This window comes from Lonchura striata, chromosome Z, assembly GCF_046129695.1.
Source record: "Lonchura striata isolate bLonStr1 chromosome Z, bLonStr1.mat, whole genome shotgun sequence".
NCBI lineage: Eukaryota > Metazoa > Chordata > Aves > Passeriformes > Estrildidae > Lonchura > Lonchura striata.
The window spans coordinates 60,202,549-60,222,695 of record NC_134642.1 but is presented as its reverse complement, the minus strand read 5'-3'; the positions used below and the strand labels follow the sequence as shown (position 1 = coordinate 60,222,695).

Here is a 20,147-nt window from a genome sequence, read left to right as displayed (position 1 = left end):
TTAACAGTGGGGCACAGATCTCTTTGCAGAAGTCCTTCAGATTAAGAGGCAAATCACTCCTGACAAGGTCTGGCACAGAATACACCTCAACCAATGCTCAAATTATCAAGGACTAGGGAGCTCCATTCTAACAATGTTTAGATCCCCTGAATTCAAAATGTAAGAGATAAAACAGGAGTGAAAAATAGAAAGACAAACAGAATGAACTGAACATAAAAAACAATCTTACCTTTCACAAGCTCGGACAGTCCATGCAGCAATTATCCATAATGAGATACTAAAAACCAACAGTACAGTTCCTGGACATATTGTCATTAGAGTCTTCATAACAAAACGGGTATTGAAGTTTATCTTATTTAATGCTCCAATGCTTCTAGATGAGGCATCAGTGAAAAGTTTGCTATGCAAAAGCATAACTCTGGCAATAAGATAAAGTCTTAAGAACATTGGTATAGATAAAATAATATCCACATCAGCTGTTGTTGTGGATGGAGCATAAGAAAAGGCGAGCCGGGCTGTCCATGTGAATGTGTAATTCCCAGGTATGGGATGTATAGCACACACCAGTATTTCCAAGCAGATAAAGAAAATACGCTCATAAGTCATGGCTATTCTCCAGTCATCTGCTCCATTGTCCACCATGAACAACTGAAATAATAAAATATAAGGTTAACTTTAGTACATCATTAAAAAAACTGTTATAATTCCATTTTAAATTACCACAGTTTTCTATGCTGCCAAAGACCACTAAAAAAAAAAAAAAAAGCCATCACAGAAATTACATTACATCACTATGAAAGGAAATATAACTTTGGTTAATACAAAAAGAGTTTTTAATACCCTATTTTTAAAACTACACATGAAACTGAATTTACAATCATTCATTATTAACTAAGAATGCCTCATATTTTAAAAATTGTAATATTTTATTTAAAAAAAAAAGTCTGGACCCCTTATCCATTCAAAATTAATTGTTTACACCAAGTTCATAAAATTGAGAAGTATTTAGTGGTTTTCTGAATAGATAACTAAATTACAAAGTAAAAATATTTCTTAAGATTCCTGATAAGCTTCAGCCAAGGTGATATAGCTTCTGTAGAAGTACCCAAGCTTTCTTCAAGGCATCAATAATGATCAATGTAAGATATAAAACTATATGAGAAAGTGCACAAAGACTCAAGAAGATATCTCATGCTGAAAATATGAAAAATAATAGCCAGCAAATATCAGAGTAGCCCAGGTAGCCAGGTGATGCCCAGTAGCTGAAAATTAAATGTACATGTTAGCTGTTGCACAATCAAGGCCTTCAACTGTTTGTCCAGGAACAAAGGTACTAAAACATTTCACACTGTTTATCGAATTATGTGCCTGATAATTTAAGAAATAAATAGCTAATCAAGCAGTACTTGTCACTAGCTGAGACAGAGATATACAAGACCTTGGAAATTGGCTTCTTCTAGAGAGGAGCATAACCCATATGTACAAAAAACATACAATTTAAGACAGAAGACCTCCCCATCACTTCAAATATAGTTTGAATCTAAAAAGGCTGTTCAGTAAACAGGTAAGGGGGGGTAAAATACTTTCACAGAATTTTTATAACCATTCAAAGATAATGTGTGAGAAGACAAAGAACATCATATGTTCCCTAATGTAAGAAAGTTATTTTTGGCATCCTAAACCCTGTAACACCAAAACCCCATTGATCTGCACTGCTCTTTGTCCCCTTCCTTCTTTTAAAAGTTTAAGAATACAAGCTTGATTTCTCTGTATTTTTTAGTGATCAAAAACCACTCTACCTCCTCCTCACAATACCTTCAGTTTATCTTTCATAAAAGTGCTCTATTGAAACTGTATAGAGAAGTGATAATCACAAATTAACTTCATTGTAGTTGATCAAACAACAAACCAAATTAAATTTCTGTCTTTATGGATCTAGTTTTTATTCCCTTATGTTCTTCTCTCCATCTTATTACACTGGGTGTTGGTGACAAGGTTTTGGCTCTGGGGATGGTTGCAGGGCTGATGTCAGCAATAAGTGGTCAGGGCTGCTCTGCAATGCACACACTGCAGGACACAGCTGAGTTCACCAGTGAAGCAGGTGGTACCTCTGTGAAAGCACAGTTAAGAAAGGGCAAAGCATGGCCCAGGCAGTGAGGAGTAAAAGTAAAAATGTGAGAAAAAACACTAGAAACTCCAAGGTCAGAAAAGAAGAGTGAGAAGGTGCTCCAGGCACCAGAAACAGAGAGGAACCTATGGAGAAGAAGGACCATGATAAAGAAGGCAATTCCCTGAAGCCCATGGAGATGACCACTTTGGGGCAAGCTGGACATTAGTTGAAAAAGCACTCACTTGCAGAAAGCTCACACAGCAGCAGATTCTCCTTAGAAAAACTAATGCCCATGTAAGTCCCATGCTGGAGATTTGTACTGAAGGGCTGCAGACCATGGAGAGGACCCACACAGCAGCACAAAAAAAGCGTGACAAGAAACGAGTGCAGAGACAAACCGTCATGGACACATTGTCATTCCTCATGACCTCTGTACCACTCATGGAGGAGAAGATGCAGGAGCTGGGAATGAAGATGTTGAGCCTGAAGACAGGTTGAGCCTGAGGAAAGGGGATGGGGCAGCATATTTTTTGCCATCTTAATCTGCTTTTAAATATCAATAAAGTAAATTAACTTTCCCCAAGTTGTGTCTATTTTGCCAGTGCCAATAACTGGCAAGGGATCTCTCCATCTTTATTTCAACTTGCAAACTTTTTCATCTTATTTTCTCTCCTTGTGCTGTTGAAGAGAGAGCAAAAGCATAGCTGGGTGGGGGTCTCACAGCTGGCCAAGGTGAATCCACCACATTTACATATAGGTCTTATTTTGACCACAGTATTATTAAAGACAAAGTCATACACTGTTGAATTAAGCTAAAGAAACACTCAGTGAATTCAATGTATGAACCATGAGCATATACAGCTTCTTTTACCTGCGATCACTCTGAAAGCTACAGATACTAGGTATGTGAATTGATACTGGAAGGCCAATTGATGTCTGTCTGTATATCTGTCTTACTAAAACAGTGCAATTTTGCACCTAGTAATTGCATGGCCAAAGTTTCAAAGTACTGTAAAGCTTCAGTGCATTTGAATGTTGTGATTAGCCTGCAAATACTTTAAGTCAGATTTTAGAATTGTTACATCAGTCATGAAGAAATCTAGATATTTAGAGCACTCAGAATACAGATTAATAGTAATCAGCATGACTGAAATAAAAAATATGATAATATCAGATCTCTCAAATGCTGTGTGGGTTTGCAAAAAAAAAAAAAAAGAATAAATTTACAATGGATTTAAATATTTCAATTGTAAGAAACATGTCAAAGTGGCAGTGATACAAACTTTCAAAATCTGCTGAAAAAAGCAATGGTCTTTTCTCCTCCCATTTTTATGCATACTTTTCATAGATTTCAGAAAGAATTCTATATGCGGAAAGGCAATTAATGAAAAATTATACCTTCAGTACTGATTCAATTTAAAAGGTGAGAACAGAAAAACATTGAGTTAAACATGGGCATTAACATTTGATTTTGCCATTTTCATAGCAGATAATGTTATTTTATGACTGAAATTTTTTAAGACATTGAGATGTCATTATGAATTACATACTTGATAACAGTCACCTGTCAGCAGAAGAAAACCTAACATGCAACATAGAGAGAAATTTCTCTGCAGATCTCAGTGGAATGGGTTATGCTTATGGACACAGAAGGTTCTTATCAACCTCCCGTGACCTTAGCTGTGACAATTTATTCTAAGAAAATTAATATTTTAAAGCAATAATATCTTAAGCTGTCATATAATGAGATTTAGGAGCTAAAAACATGAAAGGCAGAAAACACCGGAAGTCACAAAGACACAGATCCAGTAAAACATTTCTATTTTAAAATAATGAAACATTTCAAAATTGCATTTAGAAGAATGACTTCATTACAGTTCTTTGCCTAAGTTCAAACTGTGATGGATATCAAACACTGCAGAACACAAATAGGCGTCAGTCACATGCGGCAAATAACAATTAAATTCAGACATAATAAAATGGCATAGAAATGAGTACAGGATTACATGTACATTTTATATAGTTGAAATTATGCAATATACTTAATGCAAGGTTACTTCTAATTTGGAAGATACAGAGGCATTTGTGCATGCTTGTGTGCTTAGCAATGTACATTTCCACTCCAGAAAGTGAGGAACATAAATGAAGGGAGAAGGGGAAGGACAGCTTAACAGCACCATTCAAAGGGTAAGTATGCACACTCTGGTCTGATTTCAGACAAGCTGGCTGTAACAACCATGCATTAATTTAATCAGAGAATGATCAAACCTTCCTGTAGATTTGAGTCCTGCACTTCACAGAGAAGGACAAATTTCCGTCAAGGTCACATATGTTATGCCTATTCATAGTTTTCCAACTTTTTGTAATTATTCCAAGTTAAAATATATTGCAAGTCCTTCATCAGTGTCCTGCAAGGTTCTCCAAATATACTTTTATATGTCATATACTTTTACTATGTCTCCATTTCATGTAAAAAATCTGACATTATTTTCACCTGGAATTATATAATGTATCTCTAGCATGTTGTATGTGAATGCAATAGAATCAATGCCCCACTTTAAAAACATAAAAATGACAGCTATTTATGTAGAGAGGTATGTATATATTTACATAACACTTGTGAGTTACACAGTTGCATTCATATAACACCAGATGAAAAAAAACGGAAAGGCATTCTAATTGGACAGATTGTACACAATGACAAAATGTATCAGAGACTCTCTAAAGGAGAGAAACAAAAGGAGAGAAGTTAATTTCTAAATGGTGGTGAATGCAAAGAAAAAGGAAACTCGTCATGTTTTAAAAATGTCTTTACAGGCAAAAGAACAAATCTGAGAACTGCATCACTACCCTGCTGTAATACTGTGGGAATACAATAATACAGGAGTAAAAGGGAAACAATAAACAGTGAGAAAGTGGCATCAGCTGTAGTGCTGGAAGCATTCCTTGGAGAAAGGAAATCAACTTTACTTACAAGCATATTGTTGCAGTTGTTTAAGAACCCAAATTAAAAATTGCTAAATACTGGAGTCACTTAAATCTTACAAAAGAACTGATAGGAATATGACTAAGAGTAACAAAATGTAGCCTTTGGGATTGATGGCTTACCAGAATTTTGAGCCAATATTTTTCTATAGTGTGTATTACACAAAACATCATTCACACAATCAAAAAAAAAAAAAACAACATTATGGTAGACAAAGAAGATACTCTTCTTGTCTCACTACTCCAAAAAGCCAAGTTACTGTCTCACAGCATTAAGTAAAAATTATTTAAAGCTATTTTCAAGTCATGACAGGAGACTGCCATCTTAAGCCTTTAGCACAGTTGCCTCTAACTAGGAGATGGGAATTAATTTCTTCATTGGAAGGCATGTAATCAAATGGCCTGTAAGTTACCCAAATGTCTGTTGACCTTGGAGAGCCTACAGGAGTTCCTGGAAGCTGCTGTACTTTTCTTCCTAAGTACAATGGCCCAGTTCAGACATGTTAGTGGGTTTAATACATATGTAAAGTAATGAGGCACCGAACTCCTTCTGCATATACAAAACACAGAAGGCAAACAATATGTTTTTTTTCAAAAAATTACATGAGTGACTGGCTATCTTGTATTTGCCAGAATGTTTTTCATATCCAGAATAAAAACCAATCTTTCTAGTAGGTCACTAGAAACTAATCCACAAGGCCTAGTTATCTACCAAATAAAACATGCTTAGTTCACTCAAATGAGGAAGCCAGACTGCTCTATTACTTATATATGTACACATGCATGAACAAACATATTCCCCTCCCAGTTATAAACATCCCAGTTTAAGCAGAAGATTTGAAAAGTCTGGTACTTAGTTTCAGCCCAAAAATTATTATTTGCATAGTATATTTAAATTTAACATCTCTGTGAAAAATTGTTTTTTTTTACAATGATTAATATTTTGCGATAAATAAAGCATGTATGTAAAGCAAACTTCACATTAATAATTCCTGATGGCTAAACATGCCCAAAATTCTTCTTTCAAATACTGCATTTAAATGTTATCATCTTGGGAAGGGATGGGGAAAAGAGATTCAGAGAATTTATAGTCTTTGTGAATTATATTTTCAGAAGTGCAGTACCAAAAATTTCACATTTAAAATACATCTGAATTTTTCACATTTAAAATACATCTTGGTTACTCTGACAGGTCATAAATAACCACAATAATTTCAAAAAAACAGGTGTGTGTTAAAAAATGCTCTTAACTGTGTCTTTTTTTTTACTATCTATCCCTCAGATCATTATTAAAACAAAAAGGAGAGTTTTTAGAAAGAATTTAGAATCAATGAATAACATAGGGTTAAAATCTGCATGAACACACAAAGTTAAATTCCACCTACCCATACTTCTCTCCTGGTTTAATCCACATGCTAACAGTATTCTTTTTAGCCTTTTCTCTGTAAAGATATTCAGAAGCATTCCTCAACATTCTTAAATGCTACTGTACAGATTTTCAGCTGTACTCTTCATTGCAAACTATGAAATAGCTTAACACCCCCTCCTCCCCCACATCAGCCTACAATGACAAAAGACCATTACAGCCCTAGCAATTGATGACACATATAATATTTCTTTTCATATAGGCCTCTCCATATACATATATGTGCTCTAGTCACTCTAAGAAGGTGAGACACTCCTGATAATGTCATTACTTTCTATGCAGTATTAAGAATTAAAATCAAGGACTACCAAAAAAAAAAAAAATAGAGAAGACATTCCAAGATATCAGGATTCTTTCCCAATGATACAGAGAAGGACCCCCTGAGAAAAGCAAAATTATGGACTGAAGTAAGAAGTCATCAAAAGCTCATAAATATATTTAAAAATCAAAGTAATTAGATAATGAGCTTACTAATAATAATATATTGTAAACAAAATTAATACAAAAACAGTTTTTTCACTTTCATTATTAAACAGATATTTCACAAGACTATTTCCTGGTATTATTCTGTTTGGAGTCTTACTTGAACAATCACAGCTGAGCTTCCCCATATCTGTAATCAACAGAGAGCTATTTAGTTACATGAATTTTTATGAACCTTTGAACAAATTAGAGCTCCATAAATAAGAATCCACCACTCAGGGTGAGTATATTCATTTGAGATATTCAGCAGAATAAGCACAATTGACTCAATTTAACTGACTGAAACAGGAGTTTCTACTTGTCAATGTCTATGGAAGGTATTCCTTCATTTTAACAATATTCTTAATTTAATAGCTATTTAATTATGCCAACATTTCAGATCCTACCCCCTGTGCTACACAAAACAACCAAAACAAACTCCTTAAGTTACCACATGTAGAAGGCTTCCATCCAGCATCAAATGTTTCCAAAAACTCGTGTTGCCTGTCTTTGAGAATCAGTAATGTCCTCCAGGCAGATACAGAAGCTGCATGATTTATCAAAGCTCTGAACATCACTGAAGTGCAAGAACAATAAGAGAGAAGGAACAAAACTGGGGAGTGGCTGATACGCCTGAAGGCTGTGCTGCCATTTGGTGGGACCTTGATAGGCTGGAGAGCTGGCTAGGGAAACTTAATGAGGCAGGTGTAGGGTGTGCCACACCTCAGAAGGAATAACCCCAAGTACCAGCACAGGCTGGGGTCTGACCTACTGGAGAGCAGCTCTGTGGAGAAGCACCTGGGAGTTTTCATGGATGACAAGTTGACCATGAGCTGGCAGCGCCCTTGTGGCCAGGAGGGCCATTGAGAACAGTGTGGCCAGCAGGGTAGGGAGGTAATTAATGGCTAAATACTGGAGTATGCCCCTCTACTTCATCCTAGGGAGACCACTCCTGGAGTGCTGTGTCCAATTCTAGGCACCTCAGTACAACAGAGACAAGCAGCTACTGGAGCAGGTCCACAGGAAGCCACAAAGAGCTGAGGGATCTGCAGCATCTCTAAGGACTGAGCAAGGTTATTTGGATGTAGACAGCCCTTAAAAACCTACCAGTAACCTAACCTAGCCAGACCACACCTTGTTCTGAGTTCAGCTTCCATCATCTGCCAACCTGCACTGCCCTGTGCTTTTGCTGGCACCGCTCTGGTGCAGTCTCCCTGCTAAAAGAGTGCACAGAAATTGTGCCAGTTTTATTACATCTAAAAGGGAAAGTTCCAAAGTAAATGAATTGCTTAGGTCTACTTTCAGAAATCAAAAAAAAACCAAACAAACCCACACTGAACAAACAACCATGCTAATAAAATAATATCTTAACAACACCAGCAAAAAACAAACACTCTTAAAAATTTCTTCTGGTCTTTTAGGTCTGCTTCAACTACTACAATGAACTTAGTAGTACAAGGATGGAAGCACTGATATCAAAGTAAGGGATGATTTTAGCTTTGCACTGGAGCAGCAGTTCCAAAACTTTGTACATGAAGAACACAGCACATCTTTGTACAAAGTAACTGTGCTACTTTGCACAACTAACTTTTAGAATGTATATCAAGAGACGAAGTAGTTTGTGATATTTTTTTCTCCATTTCGAGTACCTGAGAAATAAAATAATTCTAATTCTACATTCATCTTATTACTAATTGTTTTACAATTTTTCATTTAGGATTTGTTTTTCTTCATTCAGTATTAAAAATAATTTTTATCTATGGATCACTGCACGAAGAAGACACCATCTACCAAAACAACTGCCATCTACCACTGTGAGAGAAGCCTCACTCTCTTCAGGGGTGATCAGCTTCACTACTACTAGGAAAACTGGAATCAATTAAAAAAAAAAACAAGACATATTTTCTGAAGAAACTCACAATATTTTTGCAGGGGAGAGAGGAATTAAAGGAAGAAGCACTGAATCTGAGGCTAAATAAGATGACCTAACTCATTCATTCTACCAAAGAAGCACAACAATGACTGTAAAATAGGAAATTGTTTTTAGGAAACAATGGCTACCAATACATCATATACACAAGACTTTTTCTTCCCAGTTCCTCCTCTAGTGTTTACTTATTACATAAATACTTCAGGTATGTGAGAAAGCTTGAATGCTGGGTTTTTTAGATACTGATTACATTTTTATTAACATGACAGTGGGTGAGTACACACCAGCACCACAGGAATAATGAAGTGTTTTTACTATCTTGGAAACATAGTTTAATCCAGAATTTCATTCAAGTGTACGTTAAAAACAATTACAAATATAGAAATATAAATTTCAAATATTGTCCTAAAGCATGACTACTGAAATAAGGGAAAGTATATTGTGCAGAAGGAAAAGCAGAATGGAATTAAAAGTACTTGTTGTATTTAAAAATACTAATAATATAGTTCTGCACTAAGTCGAAGTGTTTAGAGGCTTTTGGTCTTTTTCAAATGTCTCTGTAATACATCCTGGCAAGTAAAATTTTAAAGGGGCAACAACAAAGAAGGTATGTACTTGATATCTTTTCCTCTTGAAGGCCTAAAATGGGTTTCTGGCTAAACCATATAGCAGATAAAGTCTTCAAACTGCTTCAAAGGTCAACTTAAAATATCTTTAAGTAGGGCAGTTCTCAACACCAGGTTAAATAAACATGGGCACAAGTTTCTTTACAGGTATATACTTGTATTTCTTAGTAGGTAAAATACTATTTTACTTGATCACTACTAATTATGAGTGCATCTGCTTCATTAGAGAAAACAATTGTCTCAGCCTACCTCTTAGTAAATAAAGTTATTTTTACTGCCAAATAATTATTTGAATGTTACAACTTCATCAAATCTGTCTGGTTTACAGCAGCTCTCAGGTAAAAATGCTCTGTTCTCAAAGCAACTTGCTTTTTTAATATCTCTGGAAATCAAATACATCAAACATGTTTGCACCAATGGCAGTCAACCCCCTTACCATCCACAATTTCAAAATAAAATTGCTGTTCAAAATGTTTCAAAAAGCTTTATTTTCACAACCCTTATGCTCAATGGGACATATTAGAGCAGCAAAAATTCTGATTTCCCGCAGTTAACACAGGATGTTCCCATCCACAAGATACATACAAAACTACAGGTAAAATGCAAGGACTATTAATTTTGGTTTAGCTGACATCTCTGATCACAAGCTGTGTATTAAAAAAAAAACCAACCCTGTCACCTCTTTTCCTTCCCAGTGCCAAATGGCGGGGGAGAAGAATGGCCTGCCAGCTGACAGCCACACTGTTAAATTACTCATCTGACTCCACTGCATCCTATTCTGTGGCTGGGAGGTAGGCAAATGTCTATTCATGTACGGCTGCTCATAAACAAAACCAAACATTTTCCTATCTCACAAATGAATCTGAAAATCAGACTGACCATGGGTAGTCGTATATCTTTTCAAAACATAGAGCCATTAAACTGTCTTAAAATTATATTGAAACTGGACAGACAATACATCAGGTCTAGCACTTGTCTATCATACCATATGAAGTTTAAATTATTCTAAACTATCATAATGCAAAAATTACAAAAGAATGTAAATTACTGGCTTTTGCCATGAAGTCTAACCCTGAATAAGGGCAAAAGAATGGAGTGGTGCTAGTGTGAACCCATTTACCCATGACACCATTCAGATAAGGATCATATTCCATAGCAGCTGCCATAGGGTACCTTTTCAGTTATACTTTAATTTGGATGGACAAGAATTTCTGCTCTAGCAGTCCACTTCTTATGCAGTACCCAGCCAAAATTCCTGGGTAGGAAACTATGAAAGAGTTTAAAAAAAAAAAGAAAAAAAGCCCACTACAATCTGGCTATAGTTAGCTGCATTGTCAAAATTGAATTTTATTGCTACTGCAGAGAAATGGCCAAGGCAAAATGGGTTAAGAGAACTTGAGCTTATTCATAAATCAGTTTCAGTTTGTTCAAGAGTTTTCAAATCCTTCTGAAAAATATTTTAATGATAGCAAAGGTGTTGAGGACCAAATTTTTAACACATAATAAGGATGCTCTAAACTGAAATGCTCTAAAGATCCCACTAATTTAGATACTCCCAAATAAAGATCCACTTCTGAAGTCAATTGTGCATGACTGGTGTAAAAGCGATAACTAGGACTTGTATCAGAAACACAGTAAGAATTATTTTGATGGAAATGTCATTAAACTTAGATGCTATCAGTGAATTTTCAGGTTTAATATTTCTAATATTTTTTTTTTATATTTTCAGGTAGGACCTAATTTCTTTTGTGCTGTCAAGCCACACCTGGACATTTTGTCTTTCTCTAGTTTCCCAGACTGAATTCAGATTTCTTACACATGTGGATTTTATTTGTATTTATTTATTTATGTTGTGGATGGAATGGTGCAGACTGAATTGAAGTTACTGTGCTATTTTTTTTTTTTATTAAAGATGTGCCTTATTCTTTGGCTGTGAGAGATTGTATACATAAAAGCTACTGACAGCTATTAACAACTGTCACAAAACAAGAAATACCATTCACCAACTAGAACGAATCTTTGTTTTGCTAAGCGACTGAAAATGCTTCCTAATGCATTACTCCAGTGAAAGACCTTAAGAGGTCAGTTATAGAGCAGATGAAAATGACTGTATAGCTGTAGTAATGCTACAGAACTTGCAGAGCTATGAAAGATGGAATAAAACTTTTAATAGGAATAAAATGCTTCATAAAGAATAGTATCTCATTAGAACATATTGTGGAGCACTGGATTCATTTTATATTGCAGGTTTTGGGACATCTGCTAAAGTAGGCATATAATTCTTGAAAATTATAGGCATAAATGGATGGCAATTATAATGTCTTATTTACATGGCAAATGACTGATCTGAGCATAAGACTACAAGATAGGCAAGCTTGACCTTCTAGTTTAGCTATGATGCCATCCCCAGATTTTTTCCACAGCACTTGATCTCAGTGGTCCCTTTCATAAAAACATCCTTTATGTGGAAAAAAAAAAAAAAAAGAAAGTGAGGAATAGTCCAGGTAATTGCCTTTTACAATGAAATACTTTTACAATAGAAATACTTGTTAGAAAAGCTTTTCTTTCTTTTCAGCCTATCTTACACCTTCTCATTAAACCACAGAACTGATCTGTAACTGTTTATGGAAGACACGCAGTTACGTAATTTTTTGCACAATACAGATAAAGGTTACAAAGATCTTTATACAGGTGAAAATAAAATCTGTAGATATGAGCCCACATATATTTACTTCTCAATTTTTTTAATATCCTTTTACAAGAAGGGGTTTTGAAGACAAACTATACTTAAGGAGTTACACTATATAGCCTCTTAACTCTCTGGTTTTGACCCTCAGGGTTCCTGCAGCCTTCAGTAATTTTGTGATTGTATCCAATTAGAATTCCATAAACAGTTCTGTTGGTCAGTCATATAACAGAGAACCCAGCTCTCCCCTATACATCAAGATAACCCTGTAATACTAGTATAGATAAAATTTTAGAAGCTGCCACTTTGACACAAAGTTTTGTTTTAATATGTTTCTGTAGGGGAAAAAACCCAACAAACCCAGAGCACATTATTCTTAAAAATAAGAGCAGGACTTTAAAATATAAAGTTATTTGAGGTTTACCCTTTTGCTTTACTTTACATGGAACACATAAGAGTGCTTCCATCCATCATGAAAAGGTTTAGCATTTCCTCAAAAGAAATCTAATTCAAAAAAATCAATCCGTCTCCAACAAAATGAAAGAGATAAGGAAGCACCTTAGAAGATACAGACATTGCTCTTCAGAACCCAATTCTCTCACTCCTTCATGGAATATATAATACTCACACCCTTCTATAAAATGTCAATATAAAACTATGCTTATTAAAGACTTTTTTCACACAGGTAAAGGGCACAGCTGCAGGGACTGTTCAAAGGGTAAGAAGTGAATGAAACAGTAAAGAACAAATGTGTGATACTCTGCAACTATAAAAATACTTATGTATGATATTAACTAATGATTTTTTTTTTTTTGCAAAAGTCTGGGTTCAAACACACCAGTTTAAAATATAAGATGTTCATATTTGACTGCTGCTTTTACAAAAGAATTATTTCTAAGCTGTAAAGCATGTTCTTAGGACAGTTTCTTCTGATCATCTGAGAGACACAGGAAGGAATCTCTTAATGTAGCTTTCATTAAAACAATGGGACAAGGTCAATTTACACAAATGAATCAAGAATACATCGTAATATTTCTCTACGAAGAATAATCACACTAAGGAATCAATATCTGCGAATATCTAAATTAACTGATCTTTACAGCATTTCAACTTGGAGCACTCAGTATGTGTTAAGGATTTGAACTGCATTTCTCATATCACTTTTATTGAACAGAAGTTTTCCCGTTCATATTTTTCAATGCAATGTCATTTAAGTTATTAAATATTAAAAAAAAGCATAAGAAAAATTTAATTGTCATTTTGTGTGTGTGTTATTATGATATGCAACTTCTCTCTTTTCCATAGAAAAAAGCTGTGGAAACTTCCTTACAAACTCCTGAACACTTTATAGTTTTTTAAATTAAATTTCACAGTGATCAATATTTTCAGCTTACCTGAATGCTAGTTACAAGATCAGTTACAGACTCTTCTCTTAGTAGTAATTTACACCTTAAAAGGAGCTTCATAGACTCAGAGAAATATTTTGTCCTCTACTAAGTGAAAGTGACAACTTTCATCATCAATGGTGAAAACAGCTGATTGAAAGAGAACCTTTTAATTCTCCAGAGTCCTAAACAGCAGCAATTCCTGTTCTGATCTTCACTCAAAACAGATGTCAAATACATCTCAAATCAAACTCAAAGCCCAAGATACTACATTTAGTAGATCACACACAAACCAGAATCAAAACGAAAATATCATTTATGTGCACTCATCAGTTCTGGCACACTTTCACCTAAAGTCAGGCAAAAAAGAGCTGTAATCAAGTACCTGACAGAATTTCCTAATCCGAAGGTCCCACAGCTGAAAGATCTGGCATGTACAATAGTTTCATATTAAGATGGGTATGCAGAATGCGTCTAACACTGCAGATAAGAGCATCTGCTCATTTCAGCTAAGCCACACAATTTACACAAATCCAGAATCTGATCTCTGGCTACAAATGTTCTATATGCTCTCTCTCCTCCAACAGAAGCAAAGACATACCTTCTCACACCTCATAATGCATTGTTATGCCTTGAAAAACTTCTAACAGCCTCATTGAAAATGGTTGGAACAATACCAGACATAAATAGATAACTCTATGGACCAATCACTCAGTGTACTGACCACCACACACCACCTCCTTCTACGATTAAAGGATTTTCAAGCCTGCCTTCCATGCCATATGATTCCAGTGCTGCATTCCAGAGACAATGGACATCTGCAGTGTTTCCTACATCAACAGGAGCTACACATAATACTACCAAAAATGCATTGAACAGAATTGAAACCTAGTGTTTTCACAAAGATACTCTACAGTGTTAACTTGACAGATGTGCTGTAAATTTGTCAAATACAGTGTCCTTTGATTCCTGTGTGATTCTCTGCTGTTCATTACAGAAGTGAAATAGATATTAATTGGTAAAGGGAATTTTTGAATCTGCATATGAAGTTACTGCATCCTTGATCAACTGCCACACAATGAGTTTGTTGTTGCTTGACTCAAAATCTATCAGAATAATTAGAAAAAAAATAATTTATTCTAAAGAGACTTCAGATCACGCTAACACTCTAAGTTTATTTCTTGATTTGCAGCAGTTTTTCATCAGACTTGCTCTCTGTGCTCTTAGTCTAACTCATTAATTTCTTAATCTGAAGATTAACAGTCTGTATGAGCAATCCCAGATTCTTCAATACAGCAAAGACAACTTGAACTTTACACAAAGTCAAATGATTGCCAGCAAGACAATGAAATGCACATGTACCACTCCAGTGAAGGTAAAATAATGATATGGATAGAAATAAATAAATAACAGATAAATTAAAAAAAAATAAGTTGGTCTGTAGAATAAGCATTACTTTTTATGACAAGAAACTGTAAGGGAGCTTAACTGTTCACAAGTGCACAATTTTTACCACAAAACTTTCCACTGATTCCGGTAAGATAATGAAACTCCCATAAACTGTTTATTATCATCATGTATTATGGGATGTATTTGCATAATAAACAGGTATTATGTATTTATTACTGTTCTTTTCTGTTACCTGATATTGCTTGTTCCAGTTTTTCAAGTTTTCAGACACAAGGAAAAGAAGATTCTTGATTGTTCAGCAAGACATTTGGTCTCTCAGCTGTAGTAATTTTATAGAAAGGTAATGACAACTGAAAATGTTCCACTCCAAATCTATCAGTAGCATGTTATTTTCCCACCACTTCAGACCATCGGGACTGACGTTGCTTTTCCCCTGCAACCTTCTGAGGCTCTGCTATGCAAGCAATAACTTAACTTTAACCTTGGAGTTTGCAAACCTTTCCACTGGTGTTCTATCAAAGTATGAACTAGCAATACATTTTAAAAATTGTTAGAAACCTCAGCTGATACACAAACACGCACAAAAGATTTCTCTTTGCTTTAACAAATACCAACAAATTTTATGTTTCTACATGAGTGACAGCATCTGTACCAGGGAAAAGAAAAAGAAGCCCAGATGCTGTCTGAGACAGCACAGGTTAGCAATGCTCAGGTTACTATTATTCAGGACAGGCAGTATGTTTATTTACAGAGAAGGTACCCTAAGCAGTCCAGCATTAAAGAAGAGTTCCAGTGGATATATTCTTCTGCTGACCACCATCTCTCAAGAAATACTCAGCTGTGGTAGAATGCCCAACAAAAGACATTAAAGACCTCTGAATGGCAATCTCAGAGACTTTTATTTAATCCTTTTGCTCTTAGCAATACAAGAAAGTATCAATACTGGTTCAGGGGTGCATAGTTAAAAAGCATTTCAATCTTTAACCATACTAGAGATAGGCAGAGAGATCCACTATCAAATAAAATTAGAAAAACTGCAGCTTTACCAAGTAAACAGGATTCAAAATTTTCTTAAATTCTATTATATTTATGGATCGAATTCCAGTAGAGAAATGTGGACTGGAACAGTAAGTTCTAAAGAATATAATTTTAATTATGTTACATATTGCCTCTGCTTTAATTATGTAAAATAGTATTAAGTAACAAACTGTTTATGCATGAAGGGGATAATTAGCACATCAAAAATTATTATGATAATTGAGTAATGCTGTGTTTTTAGCTCTTCCCTGTTCACTTCTTCAGACTCTCAACCAGAGTAACAGTCAGAGAAATACCTGTTCTAGGCTGGGATAGTGATGAACTACATTTTCCCCACTGATCTTTCGAACACAAAGCACTTGTTCTGAAGAACTGAATCAACAACCACATAGACCTGGAGAGAGAGCAATCCATATTTCATTATCTCCCAACTGTAATGTTTTTAACAGTACTACAGGCATGACAAACAAAAGTGAACACACATTTTGGAGTTATTATGAGCCTCAACTCCAACTCTGTAACTTTTGTTTATTAGGGTTTTTTTCTAGAAGGGGGAAGGATGTGAAGCAAACTTGCTCACAACTTTTTATCCTCTTTTAGAGAAATTATAAAGTAAGCTATGAATTAACATTTGAACCCAACTGTTACCAACTGACTTTCATTGTATTCTTAACATTAACTCACATTTATTAAAATTCGTAACAGCTCACATTTTTACTCCTGGAGTTTGGCTAATACAGTGCCATCACTGACAACATATTTGTGGAAAACGTTTAAACAGTTCCAGTATTTCATAAAGACTACACAGCATCCCTACACTTAGCCTTGTCTAAGCACTGCCGTTAGCGCCCTTCTGGAGCCTTTGCCGGATGCGGAGCTGTGTGCCGGTTCCGCCGGGTACCCGGCCCGCTCGCCGAGCCGGGCGCTCCGCGGGAGCTGTCTGCGGTGCTGAACCGGCGGCTGCGACACCGCCCCGGCAGCGCCCGCAGCGCTCCAGCCGCCCACCGCACATCCGCCGCGCTCTGACCACGGGAAAAGACGAAAACTCAGCTGTCTGACGCTGCTGTATCACTTCTCGGCTTGGGAAGAACCTTTACAAACGTCCCGCCCTTAAAATAAGCAGTAAGTCTGGGGCAGGCAAACTCTAGAGACTGGTTTAACTGGCTGACTTTCCAAAACAAAGCATACAAGCAATGTCACTTCAAGAGAAAACTACAGCTACCTGCTGTGCTGCTAGACCCTGTCCCGTGGACATTCTTGAATGCTAGAATGCTGTTTCATCTTCCTACCAATAAATCAAGGTCAAAGGCTACTGAAAATAATGAAAAAGCTGAATTCCACTTGCCAGCATTCTAGGTCACCAGGAGTTTCTTAGTATTCATCCTGCACTCAGTAATAATTACTAAACTGTCAGCTCTTTATCTCCCAACATTTTTTTTTTTTTTTTTGCCTCATGCTTTGTAGAAAAATCTACTTATGCTTAGGTTGGTTTGCTCTCACCAGAGTGTGAAAGACACCACAGCCACAAGCTGAATACAGCCACCTTCTTCTGTTCTATTAAACAAATGTTCCTCTCACAATGAATTCCTGCTTATTTACATTAAGACAAATATTTAAGTATGTTTCAGATAATAATCAGAAAAGAACATTTCAACGGGAACTGGACGGACAAATAGCTGGTGCAAAAAGTCCTCTGGGACACAACCAACCATCTGTGGGCTCTGTTCTACAGACCTTATTCATTCTTCTGCACAGGGCAGAACGTTTGCTTGAATTAATGACATGTCTGCCTTTAGAAAACAGTCTGCTTTAAAGGTTATTTAAAAACAATACATTATCAGGGTTACACAGTATCTTCTTTTGACTGGAGAGCATTATGTATATTATGTACTTAGCCAAGGGATTTTAAAGATACCTTTTTTCTCCAGGTGTCTAGTGCAACACAAATTTTATTACTATAAATTGACATAGGCTTTGCCCTGCACTCCTATCATCATATTTTTTAGAAGTCAAGTGTGTGCAGAAAAACATACTATGCTCAAATTCAAAAGTGAGCATATAACTAGTAGCTATGGAAGGTACTACATCCTTTCCTTCTAATAAACTTGAACAGAGAACTTCTTTTCATTTGTGATGTGAATGACAGAACCCCTTGAAGCTGCAGCTCCTCCAGGCACTGTCATGACTACTGAGTTTCTGTTGTTTCTCATTCTGAAACATGGGTATTGTTGTTTTACAGACAGGTATACTTGTGCTCTGTCCAGCAGCACCGAAAACTACATTAACTGGGATTAAACCATACGATGGCACAACTCCTGCCATGGAGTTGCATATATGAGAAAGTTCCTTAAAACAATCAGTTTAAAAACAACCAAAATGGAATGACAATTTAAAAAAAATATTTCCTTTCTGATGCATAAGGGATCCGATTCCTAAGACAATAAAAACTTTTAAATCTTTACCTGAAAAAACCCAACAAACAATTGAATCTTGCAGTAAGTACTCAGTATAAGCTGGGGTACCTGCACAGACTTACAACTATTTCATTTTCATTCAACTATTTCATTCAATTATTTGTTTTCCATAAAATTCTTAAAAGTTTCTGAAAAATGCATAGAATATTTTAAACATTTAGAGAGGGCTTGTTTTAAGCTTTGCTGCTCATGCCTGAAGAAACATTTGTGGGAAGATACACCAGATAAGACTCTCACACTGCAGAAGTGCTACTTATTTATTTTTATACTGAAAAAGAAACATGTTCATCAGTTTTCCTGTAGTTTATAAATTTGCTCTCTCTCCAGAACACTTGTTTATTCAATACAATATCATTAAAGAGCTTTCAATATCTTTGACATTCATGCAGAAAAACTGTGTTCTGAGCCAGGAAAAGAAGTTTTGTATGTGCAAAGACTGTACTACAGGATTAAATTTGGCAAGAAGTCTTCAGTGATGTAATACTTTTCAAACACTAAGTAGGAGACTAGGTACCATTTCATATTGAAACTACATGCATTCATTTGCACAGAAGAAAAATTGTACCACACAATGCTTAACTTTTTATTTTCTACTTAACTGACTGGCAGGTGGAAAATCTTCATTGCCCTTGAAACTTGACATTTCAGTCTTCAGCTCAAGGAGTCTCCAATCCGAAAAAGCAAAAGCACCAGATCTTTGAGTAAGGTTTTTTCCCCTTCAAAACTTTGAATTCTGTCTGTTGTACAGTCTGGTTGAGCTGAAATGCTACATTTTAATTTCTTGGTCAAAAAAATCGCAGCTGAAATTAGGACTAAGTCACCTGGAGAAAAGCCGCAATGGTAGCTGTGAGATTTATTCTATAGCTTTGACCATTATGTTTTTCTTACCTTTGGTCCTATCCTTCCTAACACTTTTCTCTGGTCACATTCCTAGACACTACATCATTAAATAAAAAAAGCCAAACATCAATCTCCCTCCTTCTTTTAAACAACTCTCCTAGAGTATGCTCCTATTTCAGACACCTCACTGAGGATTACATACCTTTCACAGTGAAGACCATTAACCTTGCCGTCAAGAGAAAATGCACAGCATTAAATTTAGTTGTTGAAAAAGAAAAGACTATTGCTGTACATCTGCTACAGGAGCCAACAGGCACATCACCTAGAAAGCAGGTTATAACCTCAAGGCTAGGCAATCCTCTAGCAGAACTGCAGGCAACATTCCCTGGCAGGCAGAATTGTCTAGCAGGCAAAGCTTCCTGGCTGCTCCCTGCCCGTCGTTTGGTGCCCGTCTCCAGGGCTGAGGTCCATTCACCAACTTGGGCAGGCTTGCAGAGACCACGTTTGCTTTCTGAAGCGGCAGGACGTGTCCAGTACTTACCATCACATCTACCCTGCACAAACTGCCTCGCACCCCACATCTAAGCCAGCAATGCTCCCTGACCCACAGAAGGAAATATTACCTGGATTTCTCTTGCGTGGTACACGATGATGAGCCCGAGCAGGATAATCGTGGAGAGGCTAATAAGGCATTTCAGAGCGAGGGAATACAGAGACTCCTGCAAGAGAAAGACACCGCCGTTCCTCAGAGAACCCGTGCGCGGGGGCCGCTCCT

At 36.2% G+C, this 20,147-nt stretch overlaps 1 protein-coding gene across 5 annotated transcripts in view; it reads right to left on the bottom strand.

Annotated features, from left to right (window-relative positions):
• The window catches only part of KCNN2 (potassium calcium-activated channel subfamily N member 2), a 71,135-nt gene that overhangs the window by 49,341 nt on the left and 1,647 nt on the right, over positions 1 to 20,147 (bottom strand). For 4 of the 5 annotated variants that reach the window (XR_002464905.2, XM_021524996.3, XM_021524997.3 and 1 more), the window contains exons 3-4: positions 19,996 to 20,091; positions 230 to 648 (exon numbers count right to left, since the gene is read on the bottom strand). Coding sequence is in view for 4 of the 5 variants with exons in the window: in XM_021524996.3 (XP_021380671.2) it covers positions 230 to 648; positions 19,996 to 20,091 (515 nt within the window). In the remaining variant the exon portion in view is untranslated. The remainder of the gene's footprint in view (positions 1 to 229; positions 649 to 19,995; positions 20,092 to 20,147) is intronic. The other variant, XM_077790465.1, reaches the window with a different exon arrangement.